This window comes from Mustela lutreola, chromosome 14 (assembly GCF_030435805.1).
Source record: "Mustela lutreola isolate mMusLut2 chromosome 14, mMusLut2.pri, whole genome shotgun sequence".
NCBI classification, from domain to species: Eukaryota; Metazoa; Chordata; class Mammalia; order Carnivora; family Mustelidae; genus Mustela; species Mustela lutreola.
In genome coordinates, this window is record NC_081303.1 from 22,746,319 (window position 1) to 22,764,976 (window position 18,658).

The 18,658-nt window shown below is 39.7% G+C and overlaps 1 protein-coding gene across 5 annotated transcripts in view; it reads left to right on the top strand.

The window, feature by feature from the left end:
- Positions 1-18,658, top strand: part of PLA2G4A (phospholipase A2 group IVA) — a 169,921-nt gene that overhangs the window by 77,690 nt on the left and 73,573 nt on the right. For all 5 annotated transcript variants that reach the window (XM_059145062.1, XM_059145058.1, XM_059145060.1 and 2 more), the window contains 2 exons: positions 7,359-7,396; positions 12,089-12,230. In XM_059145062.1, coding sequence (XP_059001045.1) covers positions 7,359-7,396; positions 12,089-12,230 — 180 coding nt within the window. The remainder of the gene's footprint in view (positions 1-7,358; positions 7,397-12,088; positions 12,231-18,658) is intronic.

An 18,658-nucleotide genomic window follows, 5' to 3' on the forward strand; every position in this document is an offset into this window, starting at 1 on the left:
ACCTATTCGGCAGTGAGCAAAACACTAAGAATCCCTCCCCTTGCGGAACTTCTAATCTACTTAGTAAAGGACACAAGAAGCAAGATAAATAAACAAAAGTTCCTTACATTAGGTAGTGATAGCAATAAGTGCTAAATAAACCAGGGAAGGAGGAAAGAAGAGTTTATGTATGTAAAGGGAGTTGCAAATGCAGTTCCAAAAACATGGCTAAGAGCATCTCTGATGATACTGGGGGGTGGGGGATGTGGCAGAAGTTGCTCCAAAAAGAGTCCGGCAATGGAAGTTTGCCTGGCATGTTGAGTAACAGCGCTGAAGAGAATATGCTGGAACATACTGAGAGAGTAGTAGGGATTGTGGTAGGAGATGAGAACGGGGAGGGGAAGGGGGATGGGATTTTCAGTGAGTTACAGTGGATACCAGTAGTTTAGGCTTGTCCTTAAAGGAGAGATGTAGTTGGATCATGAATGGGTTGGAAGACCCTTCTGGTAGAAAGAATAGCCTGGGCCTTTGCTCATAGTCATGGGACTCAGAAGGACATGCATGTTCAGGAAACAGTGTCTAGACCAGTGTGATGGGAGCAGAGCATTCGTGCATAAAGGAAGAAGGGTACACAGGGGTCAAGCTACGGCAGAGCTCAAATTTGAGATGTTAGAATTTGGACGTTTTCTTACCGACAGCAGTGAATTATGGAAGGTTTTTGACCCAGTAATGGGGAATTTTGAGAAACAGGATGTGGCTTCTTCCTCAGATGTATTAGGAAGCAGCAGGTTAGGAGGCAAAGAGACAGGGTACGTTTCCTAGTGGAAACAAAAAGGTTGAATCCGCTGTTAGCAGACTTCTGTGGCCAGGGACGAGTATGAGGAGTGCGACAGCAGCTTTCTCGGGTCTGCAGGAGCTGAGTGGAATGATTGCTTGGGACAGTGAGACCAGCTGGACCTGCAGAGTGGGAATTTACACTGGATCCATCTGGCTCTTCCCAAGACTGATTTATCACTCGATTTTTGAACTTTTTTGGTTGTTTATTATTTTTTTGTTGTTTTTAGGAAAAAGCCAGTCTTAGGGCTGGGTCCACATTTGTTTTGTTTTGTTTTCTCCCTGGCCTTTGGGGTTAGGTTGTGTTTATTGGAGTCACAAAGTGAGAGAGCATCACAGTTGTCATTTGAAAGAAATTGGCAGGACCTGATGTTTTGGACCCCAACCTCAGAGTCAGTCAGTCACTGCCTGGGTTGGAATCATGATCCTGCTACTTAATGGCCCATGTGATGTTAAACAAGTTTTTTTTATTTTTTGTTTCTCTTTTCCGTGCATCATCATCAGTGAAACAGGGTTATACATAGTACCTACCTCTTAAGGTTGTGGTTATGGCTAAATTAATTAATACATGGAAAATTTTTGAACAGTGCCTGGCCCAGTATGCACTTAATAAATACTAGATATTCTCATGGTAACTGGCCAGATTTAACTATCTGTCATGTGCTTACTTATTTGTTTGAACTTACCAAAATGAATATGTACACACACACACACACGCGTGCGCGCGGGCGCACACACATATGCATATAGTTTAGTGATTTCTTTAGTGATCATTTAACATAGTTCAAAAATGCTCCAGTCACCCATTACTGAATATATCATGTGTGACAGTGGGTTACAGAATCCCATTTTAAAATGGAAAGATATAACATCTTCAGCCTTTGCTGTGTTTGGTGTAAACAAAGTAGCCTCTTCCAGAGAATCTTAAAAATGCTGAGGTTCTGAGGGACATTAGGGAAAGATTACACTTCTTCATTCTCTAGCTGAAATTTGTTTGTTTAGGCCAGTACTTTGAGGAAGATAGCCCCTCAGGTTGACGTGGTGTGGTGGTGTTGTTATTTGCCGTCTTTATTTAGATGTTAGTGGTATTGTTTAAAAATAGCCACGTCTCCTGGTTCCAGTGTCATCTGCTTCTGACTGATTGCTTTCTTTGATTGTTGCCTATTCATGATTACAAGCTGGAAGATGAATGGGGTCGTTCTATAGAAGAGAGAGTGGCAAAGCTCTAAAAATTTGGTAGTTTTGATGCTGAGTTCAGAATGTGAAGTTAGTGTCAGGATGATTTCTTTGGAAAACTACGTATTCATGTGTGAAGACTAAGATTACAGTTTAGCTAAGTGAATGAGACAATGCAAAGTTTGGAGGGGAAGCAAGAGGACTCTATTCTTTTATGAGAAGTCTGGGGGATCTTTGGCTAGGAGGTGAATGCCATCAGATGGTACAGGTCAGAGTTCAAACACAGGTCAAACAACTCCTGGCTTTAGGAGAGAACACGTTTTCATTTGAGGATGCTAGCAATAGAAACGTTAAGTGAGTCTTTTTTGACACTTTCACAATTTATAACTTTAAAATTATAGGGCATTTTAGGAATGTTCTTGTCTCCTTAGGTCCTCTACTGGCCTGAAGTTCCATCAAGGAGTAGAATACATTCAGCTTGATTATTATTGCATACCTATCCTGATACACGTTAGATGCTTGAATCACTTTTGGATGAAAGGATAAATGAATGCACTTACGAGAAATACAGAAAATCTGGGAAGTACTCAGACAGGAATCATGAAAGTAAATTAAGTTTAAAAGGAGAAACTAGAGTCTGAGACATTCCCATTTGGAGAAAAAGAGGTAGCATTTTGGTTTGGTAATATTGCTCTAGGAAATCTGGTTTAGAATTTCCAGTCTCTACATAAGGAGGGAAAGGGAGCTTAAATCAAGGAAAGAAGGATGATCCTCAAATGTAGGGAGGAACCCTGCATGATAGAGGAGAACATGACTATAGGAGAAATGGTGTATTTTTTAATTGTTCAAATCTTTTAAGACCATTTGTGATATTGGGGGGGAGGGAAGCAATTATCCTGAATTCTTAGGTGAATGGATTAAGATGATTCCTGGTAGTAAATGCAAATATTATTTTATTAAGAAGTTGTATATTTAACTAGACAGTACATGGTGGTAATCATTTTGCAATATATAAAAATGTTAAATTATTGTGTTATGTGCCTGAAACTAATATAATGTTAAATGTTACTTACATCTCAATTTAAAAAAATAAACATCATATATATTTTAAAAAGTGACTTTAGCAGTATCTTGTTCAATTTTATTATTTTTTTTAATTTTTTTTTTTAAAGATTTTATTTATTTGACAGATAGAGACCAGAAGTGGACAGAGAGGCAGGCAGGCAGGGAGAGAAAGAGGAGGAAGCAGGCTCTGCGAGCAGAGAGCCTGATGTGGGGCTCGATCCCAGGACCCTGAGATCATGACCTGAGCCTAAGGCAGAGGCTTTAACCCACTGAGCCACCCAGGCACCCCTTGTTCAATTTTAAACTTGCAAAATTTACCTAGACATGATCTGGCTTGTATTGGTGGAATTGTTAATTTCTGCTCTGCCCTTGAATTGCCTCTTGTGAGATCCACATCTGCTTCCTTCTTCACTGGATAGGGTTACAGCATATGGAAACATGATTTTTAGTAAAAGTGGCCCTTATTTTTGAAACATAATTTTATTTTATCTTGTATGGGTCAGGTATATACAGATAAAACAGAAAATATGCTATTATTCTCTCAAAAGATGTAAATGATTATTAAATCTGCCTGGGGATCAGCTGTTTTTTTATTTTTCTGAGGGTTGGTGGGGAAGAGTACATAGACTCAGGAGGGATCAGAATTCAAAGTAATGTTTTTTTGAAAGTGAAGGTTGTAAATGCTGGACTGTATTAATAATCAAAGGCATAGCATATTTGAAGAGCTCTTTACTAATGGGATAGATTCTCAAGCTTCAAATCATTTGTGTGTCTTTTCATAATAATCATTTTTTTAAGGATTTTATTTTATTTATTTGACAGAGATCACAAGAAGGCAGAGAGGCAGGCAGAGGGAGGGGGAAGTAGGCTCCCCACTGAGCAGAGATCCCAATGCGGGGCTCTATTCCAGGACCCTGGGATCATGACCTGAGCGGAAGGCAGAGGCTTTAACCCACTGAGCCACCCAAGTGCCCTCATGATAATAATTTTAAACAACCTCTTAATGCCAGGCAGTCACTATGCTTGTTACTTTAGCTTTATCATTTCAAAATGATATTGGAAAGTTTGCAAGTAAATTAGTGGGTTAGGTACTTTATTATTTTTTTAAGATTTTTTTATTATTTATTTGACAGACAGAGATCACAAGTAGGCAGAGAGGCAGGTGGGGGAGGGGGGGTGAAACAGGCTCCCTGCCCAGCAGAAGAGCCCGACGTAGGGCTTGATCCCAGGACCCTGGGATCATGACCTGAGCAGAAGACAGAGGCTTTAACCCACTGAGACACCCAGGTGCCCCAGTTAGGTACTTTAAATAATTATTTTTAAGAGAAGCCTGGGTGGGTTAAGCCTCTGCCTTGGGCTCAGGTCATGATCTCGGGGTCCTGGGATCCAGTCCAGCATTGGGCGCTCTGCTCACCAGAGAGTCTGCTTCTTCCTCTCCCCCATGTGTTCTCCCACTTGCTCTCTCTCTCTCAAATATATAAATAAAATCTTTTAAAAAGTAAATTATTTTAAAATCTGAAATGGCTTCTTGATATGGTTTCTCTCCTCTAGATCCTTACCTTCTCCCCATCTCCCTACCCCCCAGGTGAACATCTCCCATTGTAAGCATTTGCAGTTGCTTTCCTCTGTGGAATTCAAAGATGAGATTATTGTTTTCCACAAGAACGTACACTGAGTACAGTCTGCTTCTTACTTTTATAATTCCTAGAAGAGGTGGAGCTCTTCTCATTTGTCTGGTTTCTAGCTAGGCAGTTACGGGGTTGGGGAGAGTCAGAGAGACTCGGTCACCTTTCCTTCAGATTGCGGTGAGACTGCGAGCTGTGTGGAAGACCGTGATGTGGTGGGTGGGGAGGAATTTACAAGACTTGTTTCATGCCTCACAGGAAGTACATGTTTTTGTGGCTATCACATCTGAATGACATGTTTCAGGTTAAAAGGTGCGGCAAGATTGTAAATGTCAGTTTTCATAGCATGTCTGAGCATGGCACATCAGGTGGGAGAGTTTAAAATTTCCTCCAGATCGTAGGTGATCCACCTGGGCAACATGTGGAAATGAGGATCCCATCCATGTGACAAGTCCCACCACAACACATTCTGTTTTACCCTGCATGGCAGGAAAATCCTGTGTCTTCCCTTCTCCCCTCCTGCCTTCATTTAGGAAGTCTTACCTGTCAGTCTAGGATTAGGGACGTCTTAGCCAAGAAGCACTGTGGGTGGTTATAGAAGGGACATTCTGTGGCAAAGACAAATGTGACTATGAACATAGCGTAGTTGATTTTCCTTTTATTTATTAAGTTGTTGGGACAAGTAGGCATTAGGTACAACCAGGCATTGATTATCTTAACACCTGGATTGCTTAGGGACCTTCCTGTTGGGGAGCCATCTTTTTTCTCAAGTCTGTCATCGCAAGGCACATTGGACTAGGAAGCCCATTCCAGCTTCAAATCTTTCTATTTGTTAGAAAACTTCACGAAGAGTCGTAATGTTCTTTGAGTTTCCATTCTCCTGTGGTGATTTTGCCCTCTGGTGACAAAAACAGTAAATCTGGTCTCATTTTAATACCAGCTTTCATGTTTTTTTGGGGGGGAAAAGAAACAGACCATGTTTTACCCACATCTTGTTTTTCTCACTAAATGTCCAAAGCGGCCTCATTCACTATAACATTTTCTAAGCTCTCTTTGGGAAAGACTCCATTTGAAATTTAGAAATAGGGTACTGACACGATGTACTGGGATGTGGTTTGAGCAGGCCTACCATTGGTAGAACGGACAGCAGTTACATTAATTTAGAAGCCAGTCGCCTTTTTTACTTATAAACTGAACTCTGATTCATCTGGGTATGTATAATTCCATTTGTACTGGGGTTCTTGATTGTTTTGTTAACTTCAAAGTAATGTGATATGCTGCCTTGATGAATAAAGGTCATGGGATTTCAGAGGAACTGCTGTATGTGTTAGACCAACCCATGATTGTATATATAGAAGCGATGAAATGTTTCTTGATAAGGAAAGACCATCTTGTGCGATCCCTCACACACACATGCACAGTAATTCAACAGGTATGTATCGATTATGTGTTGAATACCAAAGACTGTGCAATGAGCTAGTAATAGAGATCTATATAAGATAAAGCTCACAGTCTAGTGGGAGAGGCAAATTCTTGTACAGATGAGTTCAGTACCTTTTTCTTACTTATAAAATGTAGTCCTGAGAGTTAGCCATGAACTTATTTTAACCTTTTGGAAAGCTCCTCCTAGCTTGTTTTTTTCCATCCTCTGACCAAAGAGAAAACAAAGCCAATAATCTATAGCATTTTGTGTTGCTTCCAAAAATATCCTCTTCACCTTTTAAGAGGAATATCCGAATTCTGTTCTATTCAAAGGTATTGGGCAGGTTCACTCTAAATATATTCTAGGGTAACTGATATTAAAAAAAAAAAAAAAGGCACCATTTTACAGGTGCAGCAACCTGCAAAACATTTTCTCATTTGGTTCTCCTAATAGTATAAAATTACATTATTCATAAGTAGTGGCAGGGGTTAATACAGAGAAGGTCTTTCCATACAACAGATGTATAGTCTTCGGAAAGACACCTTTTAATACCTCTTCTTCTCTGTAGATATTAATCACTCTCTTTTCCATTAAGGCGCAATTGGCCCATTGGCAGGACAGAGCCCTCTGATATATTTGGTTGGCTCACAGTGTTGAAAAAATGAAAACCTGAGCCCCACCAACTCAGACAACCCCACCAACTCAAACATCTACGGAAACATCTGTAGATGTTTCCTGAGCTGACCATTGTTGGCTGGCCCCTGGTCCTACTGCCATCTTCGATAGGTGCTCTGTCTCCAGTTTATTCCAGCCCACAGTTGTCACAAATGCACCTGTGTACATTTTCACCCAGGCTTTTTTGGCCCAGGGATAGTTCCTGAGTAATAGGCACACCTTCAGAGGCAATTTTTAGATTTCATGCATAATGTTTATAGAATTCAACTACTTCATTTTAGCGGAAGAGGAAAACAACTGTATAGAGGCAATTCTTACATTCACTAAAATGACTAAATAGGCTTTATCATGAAGAATAGCAAAATTATATATATATAAATTATATATAAATAAAATTATATATAAATAAAAATTAAAATACACCCATAATTTAGGGTCTTCATGATGCTATATTACTTTTATTTTTAGAATTCTTTTAGGTTAAAAATTATCTGGCACTCAAAAAATGTTTTGACCTTGTTTGCCTTATATGTAACACACATCCATTTTATGGCCTAATCTGATTAATACATCTGTTCTAGGTCACTGAAATGTTTCTGGAAATGTCTCTTGAAGTTTGGTAAGTACATTTATTTCATTGGGTGGAAAATATTGTGAGTGATCCACTGACTTATTTTAATTTTTAAAGGGTAAACTTTTAAAATATAAAATAATTCTGAAACTTGTATAAAAAATGTATTAGACTTTTCTTTAGCTCTTCCCTGTTAGCTACTGCATTAAAAAATAATAGTAAATATAATATCTTTGCATAATTTTCCTGTAGTTTGGTCTTTAAGTAATAGAGTTTAGGGCTTGTAAAGTCAATAATAAGAGCTTTTAGAGAGTTTCTCCCTGAGGTTCATTTCCCACAGAAATGAACAAATATGGTTATTTAAGTCTCTTTTTCATTGTTGATTCAGATAGATATTCAAAAACATGAAAGTAAACAGAAACAGGAAACTATAAAAAACAAAAAATGAAGATTGAGACTGTTTTTGTACATGGAGATCAGCAGGACGGCAAGTAGTAAAGTTCCAAGAAGCTCTTTCGAAGTTGTCTCCAAAAACATGTTGGGAAATTATTTATTTATTTCCAAATGGTACCTCTTAGAGGAGGCAGGCCTACCTGGAGAATGAGCCAGATCTAACGCTGAGTTCACTACATCCCATCTCCCTCAAACTCTCTGTGTCTCCTTGAACTTCCCTGTGAAAATGGGTTTTACCAAAGTCACTAGTACACCACATGTATCAGTGTAATATTCTCCTGTTGTGTGATTTGCCAAATGAGTGAGGATGGATATGTTGACATTGGGTTAGGTATTTCTTTCTCTTATTTTGGTTCCCGTAACACATTGATTGAGCTTAGTAAATTACTACATAAATTACCACTGTCCCTGAAGATATGTCAGGAAGTATCAAAGGGCAGTCCAAGTAATTGAGTTGTGTTACTCTGCATTGTGTTGATTCTTGCTTCAAAGTAGTATATTTTATAGCATGAAATTAGAAAAATTTTTATTATTTGACAAGGAGGTCATGCTATTTGTCTTAATGGGAAATGGTCTTCAGTGCTGTAATTAGGCCACTAGCATGTAAAAGAAATTCACTGTAGCAAACCATAATTATCAAAAAATGTAGGAAAAAACTCAGCTAATTAAGATACATTGTCGAGAAGCAACTTACTATACATTTATAATGACTTTTAATCAAACTCTGTTTTTACGTGTTCATTTGTTTTGTCTCTGAAATGGAAATGTTCTTTAAAGAAAAAGTCAACTTTCCATGGAATGTCTTCCATTGGATATAAAGTAAAATCAAGAAAGAAAATTAGAGTTAAAGATAATACACGAGGGGCTCATGGGTGGCTCAGTATCTGCCTTTGGCTCAAGTCTTGATCCCAGGATCCTAGGATTGAGCGCTGCATTGAGCTCCCTGCGTGGCTGGGAGCCTGCTTTTTCCTCTCTCTGCCACTCCCCTACTTGTGGTCTCTCACTCTCTCTGTCAAAAAAAAAAAAAAAAGATAATACATGAAAGAGGAAATAAATGAACCAAACTTCTCTTACTATATTTATAAAATTACTCAATATGTTGAATTTTCTTTTACAGTTTATACTAATATCTTCTAAACATCTGTATTTATTGCTCAAAAAAAATCATACTCTTGGGCGCCTGGGTGGCTCAGTGGGTTAAGACTCTGCCTTCACCTCAGGTCATGATCTCAGTGTCCTGGGATCTTGCCCTGTGTCGGGCTATCTGCTTGGCAGGGAGCCTGCTTCCTCTCTCTGCCTGCCTCTCTGCCTACTTGTGATATCTCTCTCTCTGTTAAATAAATAAAGAAAATCTTTTTTAAAAAATGAAACTCCTTGTGCTTAATGTAAGATAGTGATCAGCATTGTATATTATAAGGAACATGAGTTCCAGAATGAGAAGTCCTAGTTTTAAATCTGCCTCTTGCTAATTATGTGAACAGCTGAAAGATTTTTAATCACTTTTTTATTCATTTGTAAAATAAGAAAGTGCATTATAAGCATATTGTGATGATTTAATGAGATGTCCTTTAGAAAAAGTATATATTGTTTTATATAAATATGATATAAGAAAAGTTTTCCACATGTGCACCACATGTTCATAGTAAAACTGTTTGTAATAGTTTAGAGAAATTAGAACTAACCCCAATGCTCATAGATAAATAAATTATATTCTAATCATGGAAATACTCCATAATAGTAAAAATGTTTGAATTATTTCTAATTATATATCTATTTATGTGAATCTCAAAAACAAAATGTTTCATGGAGAAGAAATTACAGAATATATACAGTTGATACCATTAAAAAAACCCTAAAAAACTGTAAAATGACTCTGTAATTTAGAGATATAAATATATACTGTAAAATTATAAATTAATACCTTGGAAGACTAAAGAGCAAGTCTAAGGTAGTGGTTCTCTTAGGAGCAGAAAAGGAAACACATTTTGAGATGAGTTCACAGAGACAACTGTGTAGGTGAGATTTTTATTAAAATGGTTAGAAGGTACCCAACCTAATATGTTATAATAAAAAATAACAGAGAGTTTATCCTAAGGCTTAACTTAAAAATCACTCATTCACTCTGATCTCTTTCCTCCTTGTTGCCTAAGCCTCATAATAGTCAAATTTAATAACTGTGTGATTCATGCTTTGATATACTATAATGATCATTTTTATATTGGATAATGTGGTTAAATGATATTTTCAAAATTTATAGTTTTCTTTTTTTTTTAAAGATTTTATTTATTTACTTGACAGAGATCACAAATAGGCAGCGAGGCAGGTGGGGGGGTGGAAACGGGCTCCCTGCTGAGCAGACAGCCCAATGCGGGGCTCTATCCCAGGACCCTGAGATCACGACCTGAGCCGAAAGCAGAGGCCCAACCCACTGAGCTACCCAGGAGCCCCTACAGTTACTTTTCTTAAAATAGATGACCAAAAATAGAATTGCTCAAAGGGAATACACATTTTAATTATTTTTGGTGCTCATCACTGAACAACTTTCAAAAGTATTGTGCAAATTTTTATTCCCAAAATGAATATATGACAACAGTGTTATTTTGCCTTTCCCAGGAACTAGAAAATAGATACTTCAAATGTTTCTTAATAGTGGGGCACCTGGGTGGCTCGGTGGGTTTATCCTCTGCCTTCAGCTCAGGTCATGATCCCAGGGTCCTGGGACCGAGCCCTGCATTGGGCTCTCTTCTTAGCATGGAGCCTGCTTCCCTCTCTCTCTGCCTGCCTCTCTGCCTACTTGTGATCTCTCTCTGTCAAATAAATAAAATAAAGTTTTTTAAAAAATTATTAATAACAGCAATATTTTAAAAATTTGCTAGTGAAACTAAATATTCTTCTGTTCTTTATTTTTAATCATATATACTTTTTTTTTTTAGTTACCCATATTTGTCCCTTGGGAAGTAGTAATTAAAATATTTGCAGTGATCAAATATCATTAGAGTACATGGCCCAGAGGCTACTGAGTGTCTTCTTTTGGTCTACATACCAAAAGAAGAAAGAAATGCACTGGAAGAAATACATTGGAAGAAATACACTGAATTAGGGGTGCCTGGGGGACTCAATGGGTTAAGCATCTGCCTTCGGCTCAAGTCATGATCTCAGGGTTCCCGGATTGAGCCCCATGTCAGGCTCCCTACTCAGCGGGGAGCCTACTTCTTGCTCTGTCTCTCCCCCTGTTTGGGCTTTCTCTTTCTCTCTCTCTCAAATAAATAAATAAATAAAACCTTAAAAAAAAAAAAAGAAATACACTGAATTAACAGAAATGATACTTAATTCATTCTAAAGGGAAGGACTCACTTTTATGAATAGTAAAGAGATAATATTTGATTAGGAAACTTCTTGCTTTGTACGTTTGGATTTCTTCACATCGCAACATGGATTTCTAGGGTTTTTTTGTTCTTTTTTTTTTTTTTTAAATTTCAGTAGCTGGTTTCAGAATTCAGTGTTGGACCTCATTTGGGAGGCATTGTTGCATTGTGGAAAATACATCACATATTTGCTCTGTGATCCTAACCTTTCAGAGCTTCAGTGGTTTTGATCTGTGATATAGAGTTATAAAAATAATACATTGTATAATAATGTGTAAGATTTACTCCCATTATTTCAACAGTGATATATACCTACACATCTAGTGTGGTTTCTGACCTAGTACAGGGATCTGAGAAGTTGCTGCTGCCATTATTAGAAAGGAAGGCTGTACAACATAAGGATCCACAAATCCTCCAGCTCTTGGCTTATTTGCGGTTGTCTAAAGTCCTACCATTAGAAGTTCCTTTTTTGGTCACAGGGGGACATCTCTTAGACAAGGCATTTTATTAAAGATGGTATTTCTACAGGTGTGCTCCTCAGAACACAGACTCTTAGGAATGTTAGTGTTGCATCATGGAGAAGCGGGGGATGGAAAGCCAGGGGAAGGCTTTCCTCATCACGTCAACATTGGAAATACTGTGCCAAACAGATCTAAACAGGTTTATTCTCTGAAGCACTTCCCAAAATCTTGGCTATGATAAAATGAACTTATCAGGGGCTGTTTGTTTGCTTGTTTTTGTTTTTGTGGAAACATGCCTTGGAACCTGCAGCTTTAAGCCAGCCATCATTTGTTTCACGTCCCTTTCTAGGAAATGGCTTGAGGGGAGCAATAAGCATACATCAGCGAAGGTGCTGGGAACTGGGTGATTTATAACAAGACTGCTGGGGACATTGGCTCATAACCTTCTGTTTCGTATACAGTTCATCCCCAGACCTCCGATTCAGTATGGCTCTGTGTGATCAGGAGAAAACTTTCAGACAACAGAGAAAAGAAAACATAAAGGAAAACATGAAGAAACTCCTGGGTCCAGAGAATAGTGAAGGTTTATATTCTACACGCGATGTGAGTTGGAAATGTTTCAAATGTTACTGCAATTTAATAGTCACTGTCTCCCAAAGTGCACCCAAATATGGAAATACTGAGATTGATTGAGTGTCGTATCTTCAGCTTTTTAAGATAAGGTGTTTCGTAAATACAAATTCTTTGAGGAAGTGCTGCCCATATTTAGTAATACTGATCAGATATAGTTTTAAAAAGATGACACATAGGCATACTTATGCACAAACAAGATGTTTATTAGTAAGAAAAGTTTAGGTTTGGATGTAAAAGGATCATTGAAATTTATTTTATTTTTATTGTTTTATAATTGAAGTATAGCTGACATACAAAGTTACGTTAGTTCATCAAGTGTGTCTGTTACGTGTTACCTCACAATACGGTTATAGTACCCCTGACTATTTGATACTCCTCCTGCTGTACCTTTCATTTCCCTGATTTATTCATTCCATAGCTGGAAACCTATACCTCCCACCCCCTTCACCCCTTTTGCCCTTCCCTCAAACCCCCTCCCCCATAGGATCATTGAATGAACTTTTTCTTTTTTTTAAGATTTTATTTATTTGAGATAGAGAGGGAGAGCATAAACAGGGGGAGGAACAGGCAGAGGGAGAAGCAGACTCACCGCTGAGCAAGGAGCCCAGGAGCCTGAGGTCATGGCCTGAGCCAGACACAGATGGCTTAACTGCCTGAGCCACCCAGGGGTCCCTGTAACTGTTTCTTTGGTATTTATTTTCTTAGAAAGGTTCCTATGTCACATAAAACTTACCTTAAATAAATCTGTATGCTTTTTTCCTGTTAATTTCTCTTGTCAGTTTAATTTTCAGACCCAGCCAGAGACCTTAAGAGGGTTGAGGAAAACCTTTCCCTCCCTGTAATGGGCAGGTCCTCCTGGAATTGAAGACTGTTAGTCAGGCCTGGAGGAAGGAATGGGTTTGTTAGAAAAAGAAAAAAGCAAGAAATGGATACCTCTGTTAATTCCTGGCCATCAGTTTCATTTGCCAGATGCTCTTTTGCAATCTGTCCCCGCCCACCCCTCCCACCCCTGCTGCCTCACTGCTTTCCACTCATTTGCAACTGTTATTTCTTTCACTCCCTGCGGCTGATACCCTTTGTTGCCCTCACAGCTGAGACACTTGCCTCCTAATCAAAGAGAGGTCAACAGGCATCAGATGACAAAGCCTTCCTTTCTTGCCAGAGGATTGCTCTGTTCCCTAAATTACGCTATCCTTTGCTGCTTCCCTCTCGAATTCCATGGAGGAAACAGCTCCTTCTCTTCCAAATGAAGTCCAACAGCAGATACAGATTGCCAGCCCCGGCCAGGAGCCCCAGTATAGCAACTGTCTCAATTGTCCAGTCCTCCAAAGACCACTCCCTGCCTCCCGACTTGTCTGCCTCTACCTCTTTATGAATTTTTGCTATAGAAATATCAACTTGGATAGGAAGGGGATAAGAGGAACAACCACAAAATCTGCCTGGAATGGACCTTCCCTCCTCCTGTCTCTCCACTTCTCTCCTTGTGTTCCCAGACTTCTCCACGTTTCCGACACCTTCTCGTCCTCTTTCTTCACTTTCTCAGGCTTCTGACCTTAGGATTCTACTGCAGCTGCTTCACCAGTCACCTGTACTAATAAGTGCAAAAGATCCTGCCCTGTCTCCCTGGACCCTGTTAGAGCAAATGACCGTGTCTCCTTACCTTGTGAAACATTCTCTGCTGTTCACCGACTGCCTCCTCTTCCCATTTTCATCCTGCCTTTTCAGGGTCCTGTAGCAGATCCTCCCCTGTACATTCTTTAAATAGAAGTGTTCTTTGCCTTAGACACTCTGTCTCCTCACTCTGCATTCTTCTTAAGAATTTTCTCTCCTGGGACACCTGGGTGGCTCAGTCGGTTAAACTTCTGCTTTTGACTTCGCTCATGATCCCAGGGTCCTGGGATCGAGTCCTGCATCGGGCACCTTGCTCATCGGGGAGTCTGCTTCTCCCTCTCCCTCTGCTGCTCCCCCTGCTTGGGTTCTCTCTCTCACTCTCTCTCTCTGTTAAATAAATCAGTAAAATCTTTTTTTTTTTTTTTAAAGAATTTTCTCCCCCTTCCATGATGTCACCCAGCACCTATGTCCAAAGAACTCCCCATGTAGATCATGGACTTAAAACCTCCCTTCTGAGCTTCAGAGCTGATATTTATGCACCTGCTTGATTTCTTAACTGGTATCCCTCCCATCTAAAGGGAACTCAAAGGGAACACAACACCTCTGTTTTCTGTAGTTCCACCTCTGCCTGTCCTCCCTCTCCCTTCCTTCTGTTTGCTCCCAAACCAGAGCTGAAAATCCTTCCACCATTCTCAGGATTGGCTTCCCAGCATCTCTCCAACTCCCGTTTTTTCCAGTTCACACCGCGCTCCTTCGCTGGGTGCTGCCTCTTAGTTCCATGTCTCCTCAGAACCCTTCCCCAGCTGGTGCCTTTCTAGACACTGTTCCTTCTCCCTGTAGTGTGCTTCCTCTGTACCTGCCCTCTCCCCACCTCACCTGCTTTTCAGGTAGCTAGCACCCTCCCTTCCGTTCTTTAAGCAGTAGATACGTAGCTTCTTCTGAGACTGTCTCCTTCACCACCTCCCCCCCCCCCCCCCATGTCCCTTAGGTCTCCGTTATATTCTCTGTGGCACAAATACATGCATTATCTTCTCAGCATTGATGACACTCAGACTTAAAACATACTTATACAGATACTCATTTAGTGTCTGTTTTCTCCAGTGGAATATAAGCTTTATGAAGACCAGGACAGTGTCTGTGTTATTTATGTTCACATTCCCAGCACCTGGCCTGGCTCCTAGCACATGTGGATGCTCAGTAAATCTTGTGTTGTGTGGGTCAGGGGACAGATTCGGGCAGTTGCTTGGCGCTGCGACCTGGGGATGCCTTAGCTAGGGAGAGGGATCAGGGACTCAGAACTGAGGAACACAGTGTCAGGTTGTTAGGGAGAAGACACAGGATGAGGAGGTTTGGATGAAAAGATCCCAGTTGGAACTGTTCTGTGAAAAATGTATGTGGGACACATTGATCCAGATGCCCTGTTGGCCTTTGTCCTTAGGTTTTCCTTTTGCAAAGGGAAAGTTGCTGCTGCAACCCCCCTGGTGCACTCCTTGTTCTGTGGAAAAAAGGAGTCTTTCTGGGAAGATGAAACTTGGCCCAATATTCATACAAATTGGCTTCTCTGCAATGGGTAGAGAATGAAGTCATTATGTTTCTGTCTGGAATATTCTTCAAAAAATATTAAATTCATATTTTTGGAAGTTGTTCTTAGAATTCAAGCTTTTACTGTAGTTGTTTTTTTTTTTTTTTTTCCATCTAGAGTTTTTTCTCTTGTCCAAAATAATTACTTTAAATATATTCAGAACCACTCATTCCCACAAAACATGTGATAGTTTCCTATTTTTATGTTACTCCTCAGTCAGGGATCTCTTAAGCTCCCAACTCCCTTGCTCTCTGATGAGACTTCACTTTCTAGTCAGTTCTGGCTAATCATCCTTATGATACGAGGGACAGGCTGTCATGGCGGTTTGACGAAGAAAGAACAGTCCTGCTTAATTCTCGGTGGAGAGACTCTGCTTGTCCTGTTCCCAGTGTTCAACAAACAGACAACATCCAGTTTGGGACTTCAGTGTCAAATTAAAATGTTGAATAAATTTGGGTAGTATAAACCTGGACACATTCGTTCCCTTCTATGCTTCACTTGTAAAATGGAGACTGTGTCTCTTATTAAGTAAAAGGATAAGTACTAGCTTATAAGCTTCCAGCACAATCTGTAAGGGCACATAGTAGTTGCTCAATAAAATAGTGACTGTACTACTTGAGTGTTTCTGTTCTGCTGCATAACGCCCAAGGGCAGTCATTGTCCAATTTAATAAAATCTTAGCTTTTCTGTCTGATATAATGAATTAGTCAAATAGTTAAGGTGCCTCATAACCCAAGAGTTTATTCTTTGAAATACTAAGACTTTTAAAAAATGTGTTCTCGGGACATCTGGGTGGTTCATTCGATTAAGGATCTGCTTTTGGCTCAGGTCCTGATTCAAGGGTGCAGGGACCGAGTCCCACATCAGGCTCCTTGCTCGGTGGGGCGCCTGCTGCTCCCTCTTCCTTTGCCTCTCCCCACCACCTACTCGTGCTTTCTCTCTCACTCTCTCTCTCAAATAAACAAGTAAAATCTTGTTAAAACTTTTTTTTATCATCGAGAATATATATATTTTTTAATTTATAGATTTGAATAATTTGAAGAGAAGTCTTTCTAAAATATGTTACTCCTTGTCCAGATTGAACTGATCTGCATGTTCTCATGTCTGTTTCATTTGCAATCAACTGCCATTTCTCCATACTTTATGTGTTTCCTTGAAGTAATTTCTTCAAACCACTCCTTTCTTTTTCAGCTTTAATTGTTGTGGAATTCAAATCTGATAAGCAAGCTTGTTGTTAGAACAGTGTCTCTGATTAGTGTAATTTCTCTATGAATAGAGGCCTGGAATCTTTTCTGAGTGAGATCTGTAAGACTGTGTACATGGGGATTTTGGACATAGTTGGATTGTTTAGAGGCCATTCTTATAAATTTTCTTGTCTGAAAATAGCTTTTGGTCAGATGAAGCTTCTAGATTACAGTCTTATGCGAAGGGAAATGCTAATCTATCATTTCTGTTCCCTAGTAACTGACCGTAACAAAGCCAGGCTGGTTGGGGGACTAAAATCTGGAAGTGGAATAGTGGGGAAGCAAGAGAAGGGAATTCTACTTAAAACCTTCATCAGAGAATATAAGAGAAACGTGTTTCAAGGCAGACTATATGAAATAACTTCAGTTTAAACAGATAGAAGCCTTAGGGTGAAGTATAAAGTGGACCTTAAATAATACACTTTATGAGTGCTAATCTGTATTTGTTTGTTATATAAATTAAGTGAAATTTGTTTGTTATATAAATTAAGTAAATAATATATTAAGTTATATAAATTAAGTGAAATTATAAATTATATAAATAAGTGAAATTTAAGTTATATAAATTAAGTTTGTTATATAAATTAAGTGAAAATTCTAGAGAAGAGAGCCCGTCTGGTGACAGAGGAGGAGCCAAAGCAGAACAGTTCCTGAAGGAGGTAATAGAAGTCAGGCTTGAGTGGTCCATGAGAATGTGTATTCCTTGTGTATGTTGTTTCCGTCTTCCAGAATATTCTCCCTCTTGCTTCTTACCTTCGTTGGGATGACAGAATTTTATACTATCAATTATTTCTTTTTAAGATTTTGTTTCTTTGACAGAGAGAGAGAGAGAGGAGGAGCAGGGGGAGGGGCAGAAGGAGAGGGAGAACGCACCCCATCCCCCAACGTTGAGCAGGGAGCCTGATGCAGGGCTCGATCCCAGGTCCCTGGGATCATGACGGAAGCCAAAGGCAGACAACCAACTGACCCACCCAGGTGCCCATTACTGTCAATACTTATTCCCCTCTTAGATTGCAAATATTGCAGGCAGACAGTGTAGAATTCCTAATAGCGGAGGACAGGGAGGTGTGCTGAGCTGTGGGCTTCCAAGGGTCAAGTTTCAGGACTCATGAGGTGGACTTTGAGGTTTTCTCATCTGAGGTGGTGGTAGGATGTGAAGAGCCAAGGAGTAAGAGAGCTGGAGTTGGTCTACAAAGTAGACGTCCAGGAGGCCCAGACTCCACTCAGTAGCGCTGTTCACTATAAGGCACATGACTGCTGAAGACTACCGAGCTCCCAGGGAAACAGGCTCGGGGGAGGCATGCAGAAACACACGTGTCCAAGCAGGGAGGGAGGCGGCAGATGGGGACAGGCGCTGGATTTGCTACAGGTTTAAATTTGTTTTATAAAGCAAATGGGCATTCAGTGAGGGATCTTACTGGGTTGAAAGGGCGGGGGACCAGATGAAAACTAAATGCTACTAACAATAATGCATTTTAATTTCATGTAAACTCACTTCTTAAATTTTGCATATGAAATGATGGCTGTGCTGGAAAAAATTGTAAATAGACTGAAATGAGATAATATATACTACTTTTTATACATTTCCTGAAGCAAACCAAGTTAGTGAGTTCCCTCCCTTTGTGTACAAAGGTGTTGCTTATGTACCTGACCAGAAATGGACCAGACAGCACCTTGAGAGGGCCGGTGCTGGGCACAGGATGGTGGGGAGGCAAACCCCACTGCAGGTATTACTATTTGCCCAGTCTAGGCAGCCATGACTGCTCCTACCATTGCGGATACTGTGGAGATACACGAGCAAATCAGACTCTGTAATTGTCATCTTTGCTTCCATCTTCTAATCCAAAAAAATAATAATCATTAATAATGATAATAATTATGAGTAAAAACCTAGGATGCACAAGCAAGCAGTCTAAAGCCTATAAACAGTTTTAATATTGGGATAACCACTGTGATGTGAT